This window comes from Plutella xylostella, chromosome 20, assembly GCF_932276165.1.
Source record: "Plutella xylostella chromosome 20, ilPluXylo3.1, whole genome shotgun sequence".
NCBI lineage: Eukaryota > Metazoa > Arthropoda > Insecta > Lepidoptera > Plutellidae > Plutella > Plutella xylostella.
This window is the reverse complement of record NC_064000.1, coordinates 4,553,537-4,577,890: the sequence shown is the minus strand read 5'-3', so window position 1 is coordinate 4,577,890 and position 24,354 is coordinate 4,553,537. Positions and strand designations below refer to the sequence as shown.

The 24,354-nt window shown below is 37.4% G+C and overlaps 3 protein-coding genes across 3 annotated transcripts in view; 2 read left to right on the top strand and 1 right to left on the bottom strand.

The window, feature by feature from the left end:
• LOC105380953 (calbindin-32) overlaps positions 1-24,354 on the top strand; it is an 86,559-nt gene that overhangs the window by 30,812 nt on the left and 31,393 nt on the right. The window contains exon 3 of the mRNA XM_048628332.1: positions 14,570-14,655. Within this exon, the coding sequence (XP_048484289.1) occupies positions 14,570-14,655 (86 nt within the window). The remainder of the gene's footprint in view (positions 1-14,569; positions 14,656-24,354) is intronic.
• On the top strand, positions 19,337-20,802 carry LOC125490118 (cytochrome b-c1 complex subunit 1, mitochondrial-like). The gene has a single exon (XM_048628328.1). It carries the CDS (start codon positions 19,448-19,450, stop codon positions 20,765-20,767), a length of 1,320 nt encoding a protein of 439 aa, XP_048484285.1. The 5' UTR covers positions 19,337-19,447; the 3' UTR covers positions 20,768-20,802.
• On the bottom strand, positions 20,909-22,148 carry LOC119691612. The gene is made up of 2 exons (XM_038109387.2): positions 21,444-22,148; positions 20,909-21,242 (listed from the first exon to the last, which is right to left on the bottom strand). Exons 1-2 carry the CDS (start codon positions 21,549-21,551, stop codon positions 21,027-21,029), a joined length of 324 nt encoding a protein of 107 aa, XP_037965315.2. The 5' UTR covers positions 21,552-22,148; the 3' UTR covers positions 20,909-21,026.

Genomic DNA, 24,354 nt, shown 5'->3' with positions numbered 1-24,354 from the left:
ATTACAGGTTTCCCTAAATTAACTTAACGAATTTAAAGTTATTTAATGATTTTACATGAGTTAACTACAATAAAATTTACTGACAAAAGAACTTTACTTATCAATAAGTAAGTTTGTGATAAATTACCTAACAAAGTAGAACAAAAATAAATAAATTGTTATGCATAACTATGAGAAATCTAACAATTATAGTTGCTGAGATATTAGTGACTTATTTAAATACACTTTCACAAATCTTAACACAATAATATAAAACTGAAAAATACTAACATACACAGTACGATAATAATTGTGTATGCATAATATCAAGAATGTTACTGGAGAGAACTGTACTCATGATAATAAACATGTGACTTATTAAAGTTAATAAGTACACAAATACAAATAAAGACAGTGTAGGTACCTAATTATTCTGTTAATTTATGTAGAATAAGTTTTTAAAAAGTATTTTTGGATGTATTAAACATGTCACTCATTTTTGGGTGTATTAAGCATTTATACACCGTCGCGACAAGAACCGGTTACGCGCTCGAGCCAAAGTTGTTTACAAGATAGTTTAATTAACAAATTAGACTGGACCATCATTAAAATTCGTGCTTTATATATAAACTATTCGTGTTAACATAATAATAACATGAAGTGCAATCGATGTGATGAAGTAGTTGGTGATTGTGCTGTGTGCTCCATATGTCGTGGGTCTTTCCACTTCCATTGTGGTGGGATTCAAGAAGTAGGCTATAAACGTCTCGGAGAACGTAAGTCTCAGTGGAGGTGCCAGACCTGCCGTGAAGGATCCACCTCGTCAGCAATTGATCCCGTAAATAAAGTGAGTCCGTTACCAGCGGCCGAGCCGCCGGCCGGTCTACCCTCGCCGGACAATACAAATGTTTCGGCTCGAGGTGATGGCGAAGGCGATGTGGTTTCCACCAATGTTTGCCTCTCGCGTATTCTTCAACAGCTGGCTGCCATGGATAAGAAGTTGTGTCGGCTCGATGAACTGAATTCTAATGTCAACACCGTCCGCTCAGACATACTGGAACTTCAAACATCCCTCAACTTTCACACGGCCAAATTCGAGGAGTTTACGAAGAAGGTGACGAAACTTGAATCAAAAGTGGCTCAGGTCTCCAAAGATTCGGAAGTGCAGCAAAAGTCCATTACGACCATAATCGATGACCTGAACCGGAATGACCAATGGGTTCGCCGCCACAACGTTGAGATACAGGGGGTGCCCGAGTCCAAAGACGAGAATTTGCTTACCATATTTAAGAAACTTGTTCATCTCGCTGGTCTCCCTTATGATGCATCAACTGAACTGGACTTCATATCGAGAGTGGCCCACATGAACGCCGATAATAGCAAGCCTCGCTGCATTATTCTTCGCTTCGTCTCGCGTTACAAGAAGGACGAGTTCGTGGCGGCGCTCAGGAAGCTGAGGCTAACGGCTACGGACCTGGGCTTCGCAAACAAGATGACTCTGCATTTTAACGACCATCTGACACCGAAGAACCGGCTTCTACTGCGCCAAGTCAAAAAAAATGCAACTGACCTTAATTATAAATACGTTTGGGTCCGAAATTGTAGCATAAAAGTTCGCAAGAATGATACTAGCCCTATAATAAATATACTCTCTGAGAAGGATTTACACAAGATTGTATAAGTATTAAAATTGATGTCTTTTTACAGTATCCGAGCTCCAATGTCGGCTATAGTTACCTAAAGTATGTAATATCTTTAATAATAATACTACTAATAATATCACTTGCATATCCAGACCCGTTACAATATACATTACAATTAATGATCCTTTCACGGAAGGCACTATTTTGTATACTATGTTTACCGAGTACAAATATTATGTCTACTTTTTATATGACCATCAACTGTGGTCTTTGTAATAATTATGTCATCTCGCCGCCTTATATTCTGTCCATCCGAACATATAATTACTTGATATATCTGGCATATTTGGTTCGAGTTTTTATTTCAATTTTCCCCAACTTGAAAACAAATAACTTAATTTATTTTATTGATAACTGCTTATCTACCTGTCTTTATGAACTTATTATTAAACTAGTTAGAAAAGTTATGAAACAACATTTCTCAATTTACGCCTATGACATTATTTACAATAACAACTTTGGAGTTGTATTGCATCTACTTAATTTTGCCTGTATGTTTTATTTTAAAACAATTTTTTTCCATTCAATGCTAGCAAACTAAATATTTATTATCAAAACGTGCAAGGTTTGAGGACGAAAACTAACCTTTTCTTTAAGAATCTCTTAGGTCATGACTATGATTTGATATGTTTATCTGAAACCTGGTTATTGCCTAGTGTCTTGGACTCTGAGCTGTTCGGTGATAGGTACGTAGTGTACCGCCGGGACCGAGACTACGACAGCACGGGACAGTCGCTGGGAGGTGGCGTGTTGGTGGCGGTGCGGCGCGGACTGCAGGTGGCGTGCAGCGCGGCGCCCCCCCCGCCGCCGCTGCAGGCCGCGGACTGCATCTCTGTGGCCGTGCGGCTTGCTGGTGAGCTACTCCGTGTTTATTGTTGCTATTTTCCACATTGTAAGACTCAGGCCGACTCTGAACAGTGTTTTTTCGAGTTCATGGATGAATTACTTAACAACAACCCGGATGATTCTACACTAATTTTAGGAGATTTTAATATTACCAACGCTGCGTGGTTTCCAGCACCGGGTAATTCCCATGCACTGACTACCAATACTCATGACAGATTGGCATGTCTCCTGTCTACTTTTTTATCACTTACTGATCTTAAGCAATTTAATGGTATACCGAATTCAAATGGCAAAATGTTGGATCTAGTCATCTCGAACTTGGGGTGTCTGGTAAGTCGCTGTGCGGAGCCGCTCGTGCCCGAGAACAAGCACCACCCCGCGCTGCAGGCGTCCCTGGAGTGCGTGGCGCAGGCCGCGCTCGCGCCGGAACCTCGACTTCAGTATAAATTCCACGCTGCTGACTACGAGGCTATTAATTCTGAAATCTCATCAACTCCGTGGGACAGTATCCTGAATCCTGATGACGTAGACGCTGCATTGGATACTTTTTATGAAATTATAGGTGATATCATAGCTAGGCACATTCCTTCCCGCCTAGTGAAGTTTAGCAACCGTTTTCCACCGTGGTTTTCAAAATCATTGATAAAAATTATAAATAATAAATTAAAAAAACATAAGAAGTGGAAACTATATGGCCGTCAATCAGATTATAATGAATTTTCACTCCTAAGATCTCGCCAAAAAAAAGTTGAGAAATCATGCTATACTCATTTTATTTTTAAAAGTGAAAGTATTTTAAGAAAAAATAGTAAGTATTTCTGGTCGTTCATAAAATATAAGAAGAAGACCCCATGTATCCCTGACTCAATGTATTTAGGAGATGATTATGCGAATGATGGTTCAAATATAAGTAATCTATTTAATAAATATTTCCAATCAGTGTTTGTACCTGATTCCATAGTTAACCATACATTCAGATCACCACCTATTTCTTCACCCCTGAATCTAAGTACTATTACTCTTAGTCATCATAAAGTTTTTAATTATCTAAAGAGCATAAACATAAACAAAGGTAGTGGTCCGGACGGTATTCATCCGGTGTTCATCAGGAAGTGTTCCAAGACACTTGTGATTCCTTTATGTTTAATATTTAATTTATCCTTAAAAATGGGCATTTTTCCTCACTCATGGAAGAAGTGCCTGGTCGTTCCTATCTTTAAATCTGGGGACAGACATAATATTAAAGATTACCGACCTATATCAAAATTATCTGTGTTAGGCAAGTTGTTTGAAAAAATTGTTTTTGATGAAATTTTCCCACATATCCGTCCATACATTATACCAGAACAGCATGGTTTTATGCCAAAAAAATCCACTGAAAGCAATTTGAACGAATTTCTTGATATTGTGATCAATGCTCTTGACTCTGGCCACCAGGTGGACGCCGTGTACACTGATTATTCCAAGGCGTTTGATCGAGTATCACATAATTTACTCGTTCAGAAGCTGCTGGAGTTCGGAGTGCACGGCGACCTCTTGCGTTGGCTTGACTCATATCTTAGAAATCGATCACAAGCAGTCACCGTAAAAGGTTTCACATCATCCTTTGTTCCAGTGTTTTCCGGCGTCCCTCAGGGATCTCATTTGGGACCTTTATTGTTCATAGCTTTTATAAATGACATATCATGCGTTTTCTTAAATAGCTCTTTTTTACTTTACGCTGATGATAATAAAATATTTAAAATAGTAAAGACTGTAGATGATTGTATATCGCTACAAGAAGACCTAAACCGTCTTTGTACCTACTGCACAGATAATAAGCTAGGGTTAAACGCGCAGAAGTGTGCCATAATATCTTTCACAAGAAAGAAGACTCATATAAATTACAATTATAAACTTAATAATGAGGTCCTTCTTAGAGTCTATGAAGTAAAAGATTTAGGTGTTCTCCTTGATAGCAAACTAAGATTTGATTCACATATAGCTTATATTACTAACAAAGCATTCCGAATGCTTGGATTTATATTAAGAACTGGTAAGGAATTCGAAAAAGCGGATACCATGCTGCTTCTTTACAATAGTCTTGTTCGTCCTCTCCTTGAATATGCGTCGACTATTTGGAACCCGCAGTACGCTGTATATGTGGGAAAACTAGAAAAAATACAAGAAACTTTTCTTAAACACCTATTTTATAGAATTAATACTAACAAACTCAAATCCGATAACTCCATTTCACTTTTATCACTTAAAAATAGGCGCAATTATCTTGATCAAATGTTTATGTACAAATTACTTAATAATAAAATTGACTCCCCAAACTTGCTTTCTAAAGTACCTATTTTATGCCCTAGGGTAACTTGTCGAAAGCCTAAGTTATTCCATGTACCTTCAACTCGAACCAAGTATGCTGATAATGCTTTTATATCACGTGCATGTACATCTTTTAATAAAAACTTCTCCAAACTTGATCCATTCCATACTAAAATGTGTATATTTAAAAAATACCTAATGAATACCTTTTGTGAATAGGTTTATAAGGATTATTATATTGAGCCTTGTAATATCTTAAATTTTGCATAGTCTCTGTGACCTTTGTAATTTTTCTGTTAATTTTGTAGTATAATTGCTCTGTGTAACCATGTTTTTGTGTGTGTTAAGTTTTTAGTGTGTATTGTGGATTTTTAAAACTAAAATGTCTTTAAATATTAATGGAAACTTTATTGGAAAAAGTACTACTTATGTATTTAACTTTAATGCATCCATCTGCTCTGTATGTTTTCTTAACAATAATAAAATAAAATAAAAATAAAATGTCAATCTCGCTGAATAGCTTATTATATGTGGCTGCTGCTCGAGTGAGAGGTTCGTTAGAGCCGTAGTTGGTGGCGTGAGGGGGCACATGCAGCAGCGGCGTGTGGCGCGTGCGGCGGCGCTGAATACTTATTCCATTGCTGCAATACTTATTCCATTTATTATATTTCTAGTTTTCTCTTCAGCCTTTTTTTAGTTATTCTCGTCGGAATTTCGGAATAAGGCTTTCAACATAATCTTCACGAAAAAAAAACTTACCGACACAAGATTTACTTCCTTTTACTAGTTCATGGACAAATAGCGCATATGATAACCTATTGCTGGCTTCTCTAATACACGATAAACAGAAAAAAAATATATAATTATATACAAAATAATTACTTAAAAATATAAGACGTAGGTCATTTAAGTTAGAAAAAAGTAAGATTAAAATTTCTTAACCTTCAAGTCACTTTCCTTTACACGAAACTTTGTAGAATCTCTGTTCTTTCAGTCCAAGACTCCTAATTTCATTACATCCGTCGGAGCAGAGATAAAGAATGGCGACACAAGTTCCTAGCGTCTCGAGACTGGCGCAGCCGGTAGGATTGTCACTACAACTTCTTGAATTTTATTATGCTGTTGAAAATGCATTTATACAGGATTTATTATAGAAACCTTTAAAACTTTGTCGGTATGTTTCTCTTACTGACTGAATTAATAATTTTAGAATCCTTTATAACTATTAAAATGTACTCATCTTTGTGTCACTGTTTATTTGAAATTTCATTGAGAACCTCCTCCATCCTAATTTTTTCGAAGTAAATTCCGAACCTACCTAGTGAGGACATGAGTTGAGCAAGTTAGTTACTTATTCCGCCAGCAGGCAGGCGTGGGCAGTAATGGAACACACGCTCGCATTAATTTCGTAGTCACGTAGAAACTAACGTGAAGTTATGACGTGATATAAGGGAGAGCAAAACTTAATAGAAATTAAAACTCCGGAGATTTATGTGTTGTAGGGGAGCATAAAATATATAAATATAATGTACATTTATTTATTGTAAATGAAGACTCATGTACAATATAATGCACAAAAACAAACGTAAGTACTTATATTTTTCGTTAAAGTCTCTTATGGTGTATTTTTTTTGGTACTGATCTAAACTCCATGTACCACAGGGAAACAAAATTCAAGCAATTATTGTTTTGAGGTAAGAACAAAACTTATAATCGGTGACGGGCATATTTATGTACATAAAACCTCCATAATTAAATAGGTTCAAGCTCAGATACCGATTTCATCTCATTTTCATCTCAAGTTTAAAATAAATGTTGGACTTATGAAAGTGGTAATGGTAATCCTACCGGCTGTGCCAATAAAAGGAAAAGTACTTGGATCGTCCCGAGTTCCCGACCAACTCATTGTTTGTTTATTTGAACTTGGCGATACGCGTAATGGAATCAGACGGCGGCTTCAAGAAAAACAGACGACGCTAGTAAATTATACTTGGAAAACTTGGTTCATTATCACCTTCACAAATAAGAAGTAGTAGAAGTGCCCTGTTGCTAAATTGGACGTTTTTATATCACAATCGTTAGATAAATATTAAAACCTTGGCGAGGGTAACTCTGCAAGCAAAGCAAATGGTTAATTTGTTATAAACACAGAAACTGACGCCACGCTACTTCGCAGAAAATTATTCTATTTAACAGTAAAATTATGTGATTTTTAATCACATATGAAATACACTCACGCGCAAAGAAAAAGTTCCACTCACAAAATGCCGTCACCAAACAACCCCATTTTTTTCAAACATTTAATTTAAAATTGTAACAAAATATTACCGTTTTTAGTTGGTAATATCCTGATGCTCTGTTAAATGTACTTCAATGTTGCAGAAGGCGTCACTAAGCTAGCTTTTTCCGTTTAGGAGTAATGTGGTGCTTTTCTCAGTGGAACCTTTTCATTGCCTGTGAGTGTAAGTACCTAAAATATGCATGTGTGTGTTTCACAGCATATGATATAGTGTGCATAAATATATCTATTTTTTTTTTTTAATTAGCCTATTTTGTTTCCCACTGCTGGGCAAAGGCCTCCCCTTTTTCCTTCCACACCCTTCGATCCTGTGCACTCTCAGCCCAGTTATTATCAAACTTATCCAGGTCGTCCCGCCATCTCCGTCTCGGCCTGCCTCTCCGCCGGCGCCCGTCGCCCGGCACCCACTCGGTCGCTATCTTGGCCCACCGGTCCGGGTGCATGCGGCAGACGTGGCCGGCCCAGTTCCACTTGAGCTTCGCGGTCTCGACACCAACATCGACTATGCGAGTTTGGGAGCGTAGTATGGTGTTTCTGACACGGTCCGTCAATTTGACACCTAGAAGACTACGCTCCATCGCTCTTTGGCAAACCTTCAGTCTGGTCTTTTGATGTTCGGTCAGTGACCATGTCTAGCTGTGCGCCGTAGGTTAGGACGGGCAAGATACACATGTCAACGAGTTTGCGCTTGATATCTAATTTAAGGGCCCGTACAGGGTGACGTGCCGCGCCAATTTTGGGTTTTCAATGCTCTTCACACAGCACACGCAGTGACACGCACACATGTAAGTTTGCACAGTGGGTCGATAAACTTTTACTCGCCAACTTTATTGACAATTATGTTCAAGTACATTTTGGGTGATTTTAGGGTAAGTAAGTATAATTCTTACTTACACTGGTAGGCACCAGGAAAGAGTAGAAATTAATAGGGGTGCCACTTTACTCTATACTCGGAACCCGATTAGCTTTCTCAAACAAATGTGGTATTTACTTGTAGAAAGGTAACTACAAGTATTAAAGTGTAGATAATAAGTTTCGGGCATCCTCCAGCCAACTGAACCCCGACGACAAAGCAAAGTAAATACATAGTGTCGCAAAAGGGCTATACTAAGCCAAAAGGGGATGACTCAAGGGGTCATTCTGAACAACTTTTGTTCTACGAGATTTGCAAATTCGCGAAAAAAAATATTCGTTTTCCATGGTAAAAAGTCACATGTCCAACAAAGTTTCTATGAAAAAGGTTTTTTTTTGTTAATTTCCAAAACTCGTAGAGCAAAAGTTCAGAATGACCCCCTGTCTTACTCCTTTTTACCCGACTGCCGAAGGAGGAGGGTAATGTTTTTTGATTGTATACAAATCGTACAAATACAAATACAAATCGTTTATTTGGTGCTAAGTAAAAGTTCACACAAATGCATCTTATCTCTAGTCCCTACACTAGGATTCCCTGTGTTGTAGGGGCTAGCTTTCACTCTTCCATACTATTTTACAAACATTTAGAATATATATTAGAGTGTTACAAGAAAATATGTACAATTACAAGTACAGTTAGTAACTAAGTAAAATAAAATATAAACCCGTTTACATTTGAATTGATTATGATTATGTGTGTATTTATGTATGTGTGTGTGTGTTTGTGTGTGTGTGTTTGTGGGTGTGTGTGTGTGTATGTGAGTGTATGTGTGTGTGTTTATGAGTGCGTATGTGTGTGTATAATGTGTGTGTGAGTATGTGAGTGTGTGATCACGTTAGTATAATTATGTTGTTGATTATGAGTATTAGTTGGTAGGTGGTGTATTGTATTGTCTGTATTATATACATATATAGATAAGTAAGGAAGTATGGTTAGCTCTGCGAAATAGTCTTGGGATGTTGGAATCAACCACTGATCTGTTTTTATTTCGGTATAAATGACTCAGTTGATTCATAATTGAGTCCAAGAAGCCAGGTGCATATTTTATTCTTACAAATGAATCTAGTGGAATTGACTATATCAATTAGATTATGTAGTTTTGTGTAAATGAAAAGTCCCATGTAGTTAAAGCATCTTTTGCCAAATTTTAGTTTGATAGTCGGTAGGGTCCATTTTAAACATCTTTGTGGACGATGTAGTTGCGGTAAGGTCAGTAAAGCTCCTTTATGGAATCTTAGCGCCGTGGCTAGTATAAATAGTCGACGAATGCTAAGTACCTTTGTTTCATTATAGAGGGCATCAGTGCGATACTGCCTGGGTTTCTTATAAGAAACTTTAAGTAAAGCACGTTGTGCACGCTCAACTTTAAGTAGGCGCGATTTACATCCTGAACCCCAAGTAGTTATGCAGTAGTTGAATATTGATTGAGCTAGTGAGAAATAAATAGTTTTAATAATTGCTTCTGTAGCTATGTCCCTTAGCCGTCTAAATATATGCAACAGCTTCCTTGTACGGGATGAAATTGAGTCTATTTGCATAGCCCACGATAGGGAACTGTCAAGGAAAACGCCAAGGTATTTGATGCTATGGACACGTTGGAAGGAAGGACAGTTACATAAAAGGTCGTTTTCACAAGTATGTAAGCGAATTGCAAACAATGAGTGAGGGGCAGTACGCCTGGAGACACAGAATTCGATCACCTTTGTTTTGTCGGCGTTTAATGTGAGAAGATTGTGTGCAAGCCATACATTCACTCTGTCAATTCCAGTTTGAGCTGCAGAATAAGCCTCTTCCCAACTTTTACCGCGGAATACAATCGCCGTATCATCAGCAAAGGTGAAGAGCTTTGCATTGGATAGGTTTATTGAGCAAAGATCATTAATGTAGAGTAGAAAGAGAGTAGGACCAAGCACACTGCCATGTATGTATGTATATATGTATGTTTGTCTTTTTCTTTGTTCCCTCCTGTAGCCTAAACGGCTTGATAGATTTTGATGTATGAGGTATTGTTAGAAGCGTATTGATGGCACGATGGCAATAGGCTATGTGACGTTCCATTAAAATGTACATAGCGCCCTCTTGAGGACATAACGTGATGATCGAATAAAATAATAATTAAAAAAATTAAAAAACCGACTTCAAAAAACCACTAAAATGTAAGAAATAATTTAAGGTTTACCCAAATTCTACTCGTATGAGACAGTACAAATATACCTAAGCAGGAACTGTTCTTTTTTGATGTTGGTGCGGTGACAAAGTAATCTGAAGAAATATGGCACCAACTTCAAAAAAGAACAGTTCCTGCTTAGGTATATTTGTACTGTCTCATACGAGTAGAATTTGGGTAAACCTTAAATTATTTCTTACATTTTAGTGGTTTTTTGAAGTCGGTTTTTTAATTTTTTTAATTATTATTTTATTTAATAGTTTTTAGTTTATTTGTAATAATTTTCAATCAAAAGTAAGGTGCAAATGATACCAAAAAGTCCTACTAATCAATACGAATCATTCAAGCCTAAACACGAAGTAGTTGCTATATACCGTTGAGGAGTTCCCCCCTGACTGCCTTCCGTTTCCATCATCAGATCAGCTCAAGGTCACCATCATATTTTTTTGTTATAAGAACTATATTTACGTTCTTAATTTCATTAGAATCGGTTAATATGTGCCCAAAATGGAAATTCATACCCTGTTTTTACCCCTTTACCCACCCTTGGGGGTGAGATAAAATTCTGAAAAAAAAATGGGACCACCTGGGAGCTCAACCCAATACAACAAAAAAAGAATTTTCAAAATCGGTTCATAAACGGCGAAGTAATCGGTGAACATACATAAAAAAAATATAAAAAAAAAAAAAAAAAAAGATCCCGACGAATTGAGAACCTCCTCCTTTTTTTGAAGTCGGTTAAAAAATAATAATTCAACTTTGCCGTGTAAGGTATCAAATGAAAGGACTTGATTTTCACATTACAAAAATATGCATATTGAAGGTATTTAAATAACAACACCAAAATTATTGAAATAAAAAATGATCATGAACTACCTACCGACGTAAAATTTCATAAAATAAAAACAACTAAAAAGTTACAAATAAAAAAATACAATTATAAAAATCTAAAAACCTGACTGTACGCTAAAAACATGAAAACGAGTCCCAATGTTAATGGAAAGTATCGCAGGCGGGGACCAACTTAACCGCCACTCAAGGCCGTTTTCTAAGTAACATTCAGCTAAATGGTGAACCCTCTGCTGGTATAATTTGTTTATATACCGCTTTTTCAATACCTGTAAGTACATTTTTTGGCAGCATAATATTTTTACTTAATTTTAGGGTTTCGAACGTCAAAAGAAAAAAAGCAACCGTTATAGGATCTCTTTGTTGTCCGTCTGTCTGACTGACTGTCTGTCACCGCCCGTTTTTCTCAGAAACGGGTAAAGATATCAAGCTTATATTTCGCATAGATGGGGAGTACCCCAAAAAAAATATTATGGTACTCCCTGTCCCACACAAGTAAATTGGGGCTTATATTTTTTCCAGTTATTTTGATGTGTATCCTTTTTTTTTCTTTGTTGTTTTGTATAAGTATGTGTTTCTTTTCTTTAAATCTGTATTTTTTCTTAATAGCCCAAACTCGATGCTTTTAGCTATTAACATCTTTGAAATAAAATTGAGCCACCACCGTGTTACTGCCCTCATCAGATCCTCACGAGATCATACCTCAACCAGCACCAAGAGACTGTATTTTTGATCCCTAACCTAATTTTCGTGCGTATTGTCATCACTTAGATCCATTCGCTATATTCCTGCTCCTCATCAGACCTTTACGAGACTGTAATATCACGAGAATATTGCACACTATCTAATTTAATTTAATGTATTGAATATACTGGAAGAATTATGCTTCCTCAATTTCAAATCAAATTATGTTAGTGTCATAAAAGTTGAAAAAGTGCAATGACAACCAATGTGCAGTGATTTTGTATCTGTACACGATAAGATCGCGAGCTGTCAGTGCTGCCTAAACCGACGTGACCCTTCTTTGGAGGCCAGCGGCCAACTGAGTCAAACGTCACTTGTGTTTATGATTTTATAACACAGAAAGCCGCCATAGATATTTGTATGAAGATTTGAGGGAAAAAAATTGCTCAAGTTTGGGATTAATTTACACAAAATAAGTGTGTGTTTATTAAAAAAACAAGGTATTTAGCGCCTAGTCCAAGCCTTTAACTTTATAATATGATAAAAATCATATGAAAATTCTTAATAATTACGACACAGTTGTTACAATACGGGAGTGTGATTGACTGGTTTTTCTTGATATTCTGAAATTAATTTACAGTTATCCATAATCATTTACTTAAATTCGAATGATTCAGCACCTAGCTAGACTCTTCAACTACCTGTGTGATTTTTCAAGGCTGTAGAGCATCATTTACTACATAATTCTATGACAATGCCAACCCTCGATTCCCTATTGCAGACCCTTAATCAAAAGAATTATCAGACACTGCCGAAAAGGTTAAAATCGAGTGGCCTGGCTCCGTGCCAATGTGGAAGTCACGGGAAATGCGAAATGGCGTGCCTTATTGATATTACGGCTAACTGGACACATTTTGTCGCCGTTCCATATTGGTATTACCTACTCTTTGTGATTAAGTGCCGTGGAATATTGCTTAAGAGTCGTATTTAATCTCCTTCCTTACGTGCCGGAAGAAACACTGATATTCTCTAGTAAAAAGGAAAGAACAATTCATTCAAAACATGTCATTTCCATTTATTTAGAAATTAAGTATTATTGAAAAACCAATCAGTATCCATATATAGTGCCACAAACTTATCTGTTCCGGTGAGAGCGAACTAAATTGGTCCATACCTCATTACTTACTGTACTAATGAATTTCATATTGACATAGATTATATGGACCAATTTAGTTCGCTCTCACCGGAACAGATAAGTTTGTGGCACTATACCTACATATTTCTCTATGCTATGTCACCGTATTCGTTTAAAATCGATAACCATTACATAAATGTACATTTTAACAGTAACAAAAGATTTTAGGAACTTTTTGTGATAATGATAACTGATACTTATGATAAAATCTAAAGTAAATAACTAATGCACCAATATAAATATTATATATTTTTCTATTCTTGCGTTATGTATAAATGCATACAGTCCGGCTCCGCTGCTGTAACAATAATTAATAATATTTTATTTTGTTTAAATTGACAACTTAGGCCCTACAATAAATGGATAAAGAAAGATGAAATTAGATCACTCTCTGTACCTACACTCTCATTAACCCAAAGGAATAGAGGACCATAGCGACTGGAGAGAGCTATACGCAGGACCGATTGCTTTACATGCCCATCCGATCATTTCACTTTTTGGACATATTCAGTCTTCTATGTCCTAAATCGATTATTTGATGATGATTGCCCATCGATTTCTGTTGCTAAATTTGTAGCAACAGAAATCGATGGTCCTGGAGATGGAACCCGGGACATCTAGGACTTTAACTAGGTACAAAGGCAGTTTGACCCAAAACTATATTGATATGACAATGCTACTAAACGGTGCCTCCCACTATAGCAGGAGGGTTACTCTATATACTGACGAAAAACGAACGAACGAGAGCTGTGTTGCCATCGGCTCGTTTAATACAACGAGATAGAGTCGTGGCTCGCGCAGCAGCGCTCCGAAACTTAGTTTTTCGTCATACAGAATGACCCCTCAGGTACTATAAGAAGTGGGTCAGAAGTTTAATAATGTAATCTAATCGAACTCTCTAAATATAAATGTCCACGTTTCGGTCACCACGATCGATTTCCACAAAACACAACGATGATACTGAATTTGTGTTTATGTAAATTGAATTTTCTGAGACAGAAATATAGGAATACTGGTAGATAATGATTTTAGCATCAAGTCTACCTTCTGCACATAAATCGGCTTCTACCACCCATGAAATCCGGCATGCTCTAGCAGGTGAAATTCATCAAATCTTCGTGAATGCTGTCGCTGTCCGTGATGACACTTACGTGTTGTGTTTTGTGCATGGATCAATCGAAGAATTCGTCAGGAGTCAAAAGTCGAATCTTGTGACAGGTGAAGTGAAATTCAGCCGGAGCCAGAGCCGGTATTACGAATCACCGCAATGACCATTTATGGCTTGCCGGAAACCCACATGCGGTGAGACCTGGATCTTTTCAGCACGAATTTTCCTTACCGTTATAACGGTGCGACCCCCCTTTGGGGGTTTTTGTCGATAAAATTTAACGTAGAACACGTGAGTAAAATATCGAAAGTCCATTCCCTAACACGATTTATATTTCCTTGGCATTCTGATGTAGGTTGGATGTTTTACAAAACATAACCTATGAGGAACATCTGCAGATCATAAGTAGCCGACTAATTTGCTGTTTCTGCTGAAGAATTAAATATTTTTGCTCCCCGTATTATAAATTTGACCGATTAAACAGCAGACATTATTTATTTATGATGTTTGTTCCAGGTAACGGCTACATAGAGGGCACGGAGCTGGACGGTTTCCTCCGGGAGTTCGTGTCCAGCGCCAACTTCACCGACATCAGCCCCGACGTGAGTACACACACACAGACACACACACACACACACACACACACACACACATACACACAAACACACGCACTCATACACACACACACACTCACACACACACACACACACTCACACACAAGTACAGGCACGCAGAAATATACACACAGGGGCATGTTACAGGAGAGTTACTCGATTGACACTGACAAAAAAATTAACTAACGAGAGCTGTCGTGCACTGGCAGTAGCGTTCCAAATCATTTTATTTGTTTATTTTTAAAGGAGAATGGCCATTTCTCTATGGCGCCATGACCCAGAGCGGCCATTGATGAAACATACACTGATGTGTAGTCCGTGACTACAGCATATACTGGTATTAATTTTATTATTATGAGACATGGGAGAACGAAGATGTAGGTGCTGAAAGATCAAGTCTTTCTACTGTACTAGATGTTACCCTCGAGCTAAAAATTGATTTTAAAAGTGTTTCCGTGGGAATTCCTGGCTAAAAAGTATTTTATGTTACTTCGGGATAACGGGAACTTGAATAGAATGAAATAATTTTTGAAATTGGTCTCTTTATAAAAATAGGTTTCTGAGTGTGAAATGTGCAAAAATAATTATGATATTATTAGCATAAATAAAATCAAGTAATACATTTTGTGATGCGCTATGAATTAGGAATCACATGATTTAGATTATAAAACTTATTTGTGCGTGTACCATTCAGCAAAATCTTATTTAACGAAAAAAATATATTTAATTAATTTACTTTTGAACCCTAATATCTCAAGAACCCCATGGTTTAGATTTTTTTAAATATTTTTCCCTGATAATAGACATTTTTATCAATAACTTAAAATAGGTTTGGTGAGTGGCTGCTAACTTATGCAAAGCGGGTCAGGTTTCGCCATTCTTCTTTAGGCAATCTCAGTTACATGGCCCAACAATAAGCAAGTGTTAAAACTCTGTTCAGTTCATAAGCATTCAGAATATACTTAACAGTGGATCAAATGCATCGAAAAAAATCATCAAAGTATCAAACTGTCAAGTTTATTCTACTATCTATACCTGCATTTTCCGCTATATGAAAAGGCAGTTTTTCCCTGCGATTATGACGAAAGGACGGTTCAACAATGTGCGTTAAATCCAATTCTTTTTACCGACTAAAAATGGCAGACAATAGACATTTTCATTTAGCTCGGAAATGGCTCACGAAAAAAAGGTTAAGGAACAACGAAGCGGATAAAAATAATTGAAGAAAGAAAACTCCTTCAATTTGCTCTACTTTGAACTTTTTTACCTACCTTTTCCTTTAATTAAAAAAATCTTCAATGGAGTGGATCTATTAGTGAACCGAAGCGTGAACATAAAATACAAAATACCTTTCCATCAAAACTTACATAGATGGCTGAAAGCAGAACTTCAGGATATCAAATGCCTTACTTTTTAAATTTTTCATTGAAGCTCCATTTATGTAAATGGTTATTTCTCTGCATAAGCCTACATCAGACCTACATTATGGAAATGACAACATAAAAATAAAAACACGACTACTACAAAATTGCTATGTAAAAATGGATTATAAACTTGCTGATTGTGGTTACACTGCTAAAATTATTACAGACATTGCTAAAATTTAATTTTATGCCTCAAGAACCGTCAAACCTATATTATATTATTATGTATAAGTATACCTAATTATTAAAAAAAAAAAGATCCCGAAGAAATGAGAACCTCATCCTACTTTTTTTTGAAATCGGTTAAAAATTAATTAAAAACATTAAAAAGTATTAAGATTTCCTAACTTTTCAAAGGTAAAATATTGCTGAAGTTTGATCTGGATTTGGCCTGTAAGCTACGAGCTTTATTGTTTTTTATACACTAAACTTGTTTTCGCAAGAGAAAGGCCCATTACCCTGGGTTTTATTGAGGGAAGGCGTATCCGTCTGAGAATTTGTGCTAAGTACAGTGCTTTTGTTAACTCCCTAGGAATTGGGTTTGCTTTTTATTTACTTTTTATTTCTTTTCTACAGGCTACTGCCGTCATCCTAAATTTCAGGAGATTTGTAGTCTAATTTGTAGTACTACTATTATTAATACTGTACTAGTATTATTTTATTTATTTACAATATACAATATAAAAATGTAATTTTACAATATACAAATGTAATTATGTACAATCAGGTGGACTATTATCTAATGTTTTATGCCAAAATTGGGCTAGTCCTAACATTACATTTTGTATGTTTGTCCTAGGCTTGTACCTAAGGATATGTGAAGCTACCTGAATCCTAGAACCTACTAACCCTAATAACTAGTACCTAACCCGGAACGCGGAAAAAATAATGCTACCAAAGAGTCAGATTTCTTTGCCCAGTCTGTAGCCGAACGTCACTGCCGGCTAAACTAAGTTATTTCGCATATTTGAGCCAGTTTTTCATACATAGCCCATAGTTGGCGGTGGAGTCAGGAGGCACTTGTATGAAAAACTGGCTTAACTATGCGAAATACCTAACTTAGTTTAGCCGGCAGTGGACGTTCCTTTTAACTGTGTACTGTACCATGGTATTGTATATTTCTGTGTGTACTTTTTCAGCGGTGCAGCTAATGTTAACACTTAATTTTTATAAAAACTATAAAACATAAGTCTTAACTTTCAACTGTCCAAACATGTATTATACAATAATTATACCCAAAATTACGTCATATTGTATATTATTTTGTTCACTTAATTTTAATTTGTAAAACTAATTATTACCTACTTACTTAGTATCAATAGTTTCATAATTATAATATCTCTGCGGCTCACCACCTGGTTGCCATATACTATTACCATTATTAAAATATTCGTTGTTATACTTACTTGTCCTTGGATAATTCATTATCATCATCGACAGCCTAAAAGTCCACAGGTGGACATAATAGATGCTCGTTATTTATTTTGTTCACCTGTAAAAAGGATACAAGATGCAGAAAATTTGTACAAACAGTTGAATGTGTTGGTTTTTTACTGTTTTGTACACCCTGTTTTTGTGTCAAATCTCAATCTACTCAGAATAAGAACTTCACATTGAATTGACAGAGGGTCATGGCTATCGTTCTGTCCAAAGATCTGTGGTCCAGACCTTCAATGGGTCCAGGGAATCATAGACATTAATATATTTTAATGTCAATGCAGTTCGTCATGTCATGTCATTGCTATGCAGGGAATAAATATACCACAGGGGTATAATCGTGACAGTTGTGACATTGCGAAAAAGAGACGCTGTTTACGTCAGATCTCTGTGCCAAACAATGAACACTATGACAAACAAAGACTGACAGTTACAACAAAAAAATTCTAAATGTTATTTATTGTTTATTTGCTAGTGATTTGTGGATGTTTATTAAGTTTATTAGACTATTATCATCACTTAACGAGTGTGAGACATGGGTCGGTGTATTTTGTTCGCTTTTACAGAGCATATTGAACGAAAAAACGATGGATGAGATATCTTTTCACATGTACCTAAGTAGATACTATCAAGTTTAACAAGCTTACATTTACTATAGTACTATCTATTGGCTTGATTTTAATATAAAACGATACCAATTTTAATACTGTAAGGTCTTTTAGTACCTATCAATTTTAAGTAAAAATTACGAGGTACCATATAATATCAAATCAAATGGTGTTGCAAGTTATTGAAAATTTATTTTACCCACAAATATTATAGTATGCAAAGAAAATACTAGAAATTGTAACGGACTCGGGTTGGGTTTACAAATGGGGCGCATGAATTCGGTTTTTGTGAAGATTGTATTTTGTAGAAGTCATTCTCCTCTTTCAAATGAGGTCCCTTTCATTGTAAGGAAACGTTCGTTTCGTTTTTTACTTCTATGTGTGATTTCTTCTGTATAATATAAAGTTTATTGTATTGATACGAAATACGTGTTTCCTTTAAAAAAAACCCCTTTCACATGTTTGGCCCACGATTATAATGCTCATGCTCATCCATTTATCTCTGCTTCATAGGTTTCCGACAGAAAAAAAAATATCAAGAAAATGGGTAGACGTTACCGGTCGCACAAATTGGGAACATACAAAATTGTGTTCGGCACATTTTGAAGAGGGTTTTTTCGATTGGAGGAAGACAATGAATCATGCAATCCACTCAGTTTGTGTATATTAAATAATTATATTGAAATCAAATAAGTATGAGTAAAGTATTTTTTCTTATATCGTCGGTTGATAGGAAAAAGACACTAAGGCTAATTTTTCAATAGCCAGATAAAAGTTTTGCTGGGGAATAATTTTGATGCTGTTGCGTCTCAATGTTTTTCAATGTTTGTATAACCCAGATAACATTTATCTGAATATTGATAAATCAGCCTTAGTGAGTTTTCCTGTCAACCGACGATATACTCAAGTTTTGTTTTTGTAATTATGATAAGTTAAATTTCCCCATATTTAGGTTTTATTTTTTTGTCGGCAACATCTATGGTTTGAGTGAGAAAGAGAATAGTGGACACGGCGATTGCGAGTCTATTTGTAGTTGATCTGAGGAATATACAGTGCAAACGTGTCATTCAGTGTCACCAAGTGTCACCTTCACAATACGACATGGTTTGTGTCACTGTCTTTTTTCATAATATTGAATAATTAAAAATTACCTCGAAGGTTATATCTTATATATCCTTAATTAGTCCCTAATACTCAATGCTAGCTTTAAGACGATGTATATTTGCACTTCCGCAAACTTACCTAAGAAACAGCAAGCGATGGAGTCACGCGTCTGCCCAGGAGCAACCAAGTAAAGCCTTCCCACCGAGGATGCCACCGAGCATGACCATTCTAGCCAATGGCGTGCGCGTGGGGTCAGAGGAAACCAACTCCCCAATCGCCACCGTCACCCTCGCCATAGAGGCCGGACCGCGCTACGAAACTCCCGAAAACAACGGAATCACACACTTCATCGGACATCTAGCCTTCAAAGGATTCAAGTCCTGGCCACGGGACGCCTTGGATAAATACCTCTACGAAAACGGCATCAAACTGACTGTCAACACATCTCCTGAGCTCATCGCCTTCACCGCCACGTGTCCCGCAGACTTCTCCATCTACATGGTGGAATTATTCTACAAAATCGTCGTGGACCTCGAACTTGCTGAAGGCGATATCGAGGCAGAAAAGAAGAGGATGTATTGGGAGTTAAAGGCTGCAGATGAGTGTCCTAAAAGGCTGACCTTCCATTATCTTCACACTTCCGCGTATCAAGGGACGTCGTTCGGGATGCCGGTCATGGGAACAACGAAGAACATCCAGAGCTTCGACAAGCAAGCGCTGGAGTGCTACATCCAGCAGCAGTTCCAGCCGCACCGTATAGCTATAACTGCCGCCGGGAAAGTCAACCACGACCAGATCGTCTGCGCAGTTGACAAAACCTTCGGGAATATACCAACATATCCTGGAGACTGCTCCTCACTGCCTGGCGTCCCAGGATACACTGGCTCAGAGATCAGGTACCGCAATGATGATATGCCGTTCGCGCACGTGGCTCTAGCAGTCGAAGCTCCAGGGTTTAACGACGAGACTCATGAAATGCTCAAGGCTATCGGTCATGCTGTCGGATCTTGGTCCAAAACTCAAGGAGGACCAATCATGGAAGGTCGCGCAAACAAAATGGCGGGGATGGCCCGAGGCGTCTCGCACAGCTCTTGCTGTGAGTTCTTCGAAACATTCTACCACACGTACCGAGATACCGGCCTGTTCGGAATTTACTTTGTCGCTGACAAAATGAAATTGGAAGACATGATTTACTTCATAGGCGACTACTGGATGCACATCTGCACGGCGCTGCGGGAGAGCGAACTGGAATATGCGATCGCGCAATATAAGACTGAGAAGGCTAGATCCCTCACCCGACTTCATAATATTACTGAAAATATGGCTAAGCAAATCCTCTACTCTTGCTCTGTAAAAGATATCAGTGATACTATTGGTAAGATTGAGCAGCTGAAGGTCAAAGATGCTAAATCAGTGTTCAGTACATACATTTATGATAAATGCCCGGTGGTGGTCGGAGTCGGGCCTACTGAAAACTTACCAGAATATAATAGAATTAGATCTAGCATGTATTGGCTGAGATTCTGAACACTAAACAATTAAAAAAAACTGTTTTATGACAATTCGTATTTCATTGCGTATGATTACGATCATTTTCATTGGTCTATAACATTATTATTACTAAACGTAACACTCCTTTTATTCAATAAGAAAAAAAAAACACTTGAAAAGCTGTTCAGTCCGTTTATTAACTCCCAAACACCAGCACTCGGTACACAACATTCATTATTTACACACAATTATTAATCAACTTAAACTATTCAATCTTTGGCTAACTAGGCAGTGTCTACAGTCCGTTGATTTTGACACAGATTCCGTTGATGGAGGTGGTCCCGGCGGGGCAGGCGGGCGGCGCCCTGGCGGGGGGCGGGGGCGCGGGCGCGGGGGCGTGCGGCTGCCTGTGTCGGTACTTCTCCATCCAGTAATCCCTCTCGGCCTCAAACTGCTCCTCCTTCTCCCTCATCAGTTCCGCAGCGTCTCTCTTAATCTTCTCCTTTAGAGCCTGCAAAGTTATAGCAATCTGGTGTAACTTTTGTATCATGCTGAACTGCCGGCGCAAGTCCGCCGGGTCCGAGTAGAACTCACCGGACTTGAGCTTTCTCATTCGCTGTTGGAAGTGTTCGGTGGCCGCCTTGATCTTGGGGTCGTGGGCCTCGCGGAACCTCGGCAGGTTCCTGTAGAGGTTGGGGGCTGGGGAGGGTACCTTGTCCACGTCGAGGCTCCGCTTGTACTCTCGCAATCGGTGCCGGTGCTCCTTGGGGGCTCCCAGCGGCAGCGCCACGCACACAACCAACAACACTATCTTCAACATTCCGACTAAACGACTCTTGCCAGGAGTATTTGTTTAAGTACATTGTACGCGTCTGGTGTCTTTAATAATGCTAATTGGCTCGTAATATTTCGGAGATCGGACAATGTGTGGCAATCATTATCGGCATGCCGTATTTAAGAACTGCTCGCTGAATATTGTTTTCAGGTATTCACGTGCTAGCTCTGTCAGTTACGTTAGTGATTTGTATTATTATACTTAGCTGTTATTTTCCACAGAATTAGTACGTTTCTTTATTAAAACTTGTTAGAGAACAAAGTTTATTATTTTCGTGATTCACGCAGAAAGTGTCCGCGGAAAAACATATTCGACGTTACTGAAATACAATAGCAAATGTTATGCGTGAAATTAAATACACGCGTCACATTAACATAACATACCGTAATGGTGAGTGAGTAATAAAAATATCTTCCTGTAAATTGAAACTAAACTATCATGATCCCCATTGTTTTTTATGGTTCTCTCTCTCAGCCTTCTATAGTCCACTGTTGGACATAGGCCTCTCCTAACGATCGCCACCCCATACGGTCACCCGCCATCTGCATCCAGCGGCTTCCCGCTACCTTCCGTAGATCATCAGTCCAACGGGTTGGGGGGCGACCGACACGCCGTTTGACACTCCTAACATAGCCCTTTCCATAGCACGCTGATCAAGTCTGAGCATGTGAATAAGCCCTTTGGTGAAGCACCACGTCTCGGCTCCGTAAGTCATCAGTCATGGCAACACGCACTGTTTGAAAACTTTTATTTTCAGACACTGAGGTATATTTTCAGTGAAGATGTGTCTTATGTATAGTATGTCGTACATTTACCTGCCATCAGGTCGTTCATTCATAAAATTCCACTCTGTTTGTAAGATTCTAAGAAACTAGAGTCACTAGTTTACTACATACCAAGACAAAAACACGTTCCTGTTGGTATCTGTATTCAAAGCTAATAGAAAGATAAAGGATTTGAAGAAACATAACAACCAACAAATAGATAGGTACAGTTCTCCCATATTAATAATGCGCATGCAAATCTTCGCAAACTGTCGTATTCCCGGAAACACCCGAATCAGTGCCTTAAGAGGAGAGTATACCTTCGCGATTCTAGCGAAATAGGTATTAAGGAAAAGATTTGTTATCGCTTGCGCTCTCATGCCCCGGGCACGGGTGCGATAGAGATGCACTGCAGCACGCGACTGACAATAAGTACTTTTGTTACTGAAATTCTGGTTTCGGGAGAAAACGTTTTACACCAACTAAATATCGACCAATCTTTGAGATTTTGGTGTCAATCACTTCAGCATTATATATTCTAGGTTTATAAGTTTCGCTTTTTTAAAAAAAATACATTGTTATTGTTCAACCAACAACTTGATTCAGCACACAAAAATTACGTTATTTGAGGTGCCTATAAATTTGAATCTATATAAAAAATCGAAAAAAGAAAAAGCTATAAACCTAGTTATTACTTGTGTCAATAACATACTAAAAAATCATAGAGATTGGATAATATTTAGAGGTAGTAAAACGTTTTCTCTTTTTGTATGGACGAGCAAGTGCTATACTCTCCTCTTAAACAAAGCACTTGCATTTTGATCCTTGTTCGAAAGAAATAGTAGTCAATATCATGTGACACATAATCGAAAACAATTTGGGCGGTCGGTGGCTGTCACCGATCAGTCAAGGGTCTCAAGGTCAAGATCAATATTACTTTTGTGGAATTATAAAGAGCTGCAATTACACATCGTTCTTGTTATTTTTTTCAAATGTGAATTTAATTTCAACTTTAATTATTTTTGACGATGCCATATTATGAGGCACATTTAAGAATAAAATATGCGTCACATTGATAGACTTCACTTTGCCAATAAAGCCACACCCAAAAGACCAAGTTTGTAATTGTAATATTATTGTGAATGATCAGCGCTGTAAATACTTTTGAACTAAGATTTTAATGTAAACATTTTTATTAATGTGAAATAATCAGTGCTGTAAATACTTTTGAACTGAGATTTCGATTTTTTTATATAAACCTGTGTTTGAAATCCATTTCTCCTTATAATATAAACCTTGTGTTATTCAAACCTTCTTTCATCCATCTTTACATCAGCTTCAGTAAGACACTTGAAAAGTACCTACTGTAACATTTTCGAAGTAAATTTTAATATTATGGAATATTATGAATTATCGAATCAAATTTCGTTACTGATAAATCAATTATCTCTTTTAGCACCAATTACATAATTCTACTAAAATTTCATGAAGAAAATGCACTTAACCACTCTAAATACATAATAGTTTTCTAACGCTCGGGAATACGACCGTTGCCGAACAATGACGAAGATTTCTATGTGCATTATCAATTTTGGGGAACTGTAAATTGTCTTTAGAAATAATGTACGTGTATTGACAAGTAAGTAGCACTTTGACCAAAAACATAATTTTTTAAAATCTTTTGTAGAACTACTAATTGCTAGTGGGTATACACATGCTAAACTTAGAATATCCCTCTTTTTTGCTAACATCAATCATACATTCTTAAGCCAGGCAACAAAAAAATCACCACAGGACCCTCATATTTTGCAGGGTACAAGGTTCGAATCCCATGTAAGTATGCGCAAAATCCACCACAGAAGTAGAGATTAACATGCCGGGGTTTTTTGCCGCCATTTTATATGAAAAGCGGTCATTTTGCTGCTGTGATATTCGCCAGTCACGCATTTTCATTAGTTTGTTGGGAAATTAATGGCTCTCCAGATCCTCGTTAATTTAGAAAGGTGATAGAGTTGAGGTATTTA

Coding starts and splice junctions, on each gene's coding strand:
- LOC125490118 (XM_048628328.1), top strand. CDS start 19,448: ATGCCACCGAGCATGACCATTCTAGCCAATGGCGTGCGCGTGGGGTCA.
- LOC119691612 (XM_038109387.2), bottom strand. CDS start 21,551: ATGTTGAAGATAGTGTTGTTGGTTGTGTGCGTGGCGCTGCCGCTGGGA. Junction 21,243..21,443: donor GGAGCCTCGACGTGGACAAG/GTACCCTCCCCA, acceptor ATAACTTTGCAG/GCTCTAAAGGAGAAGATTAA.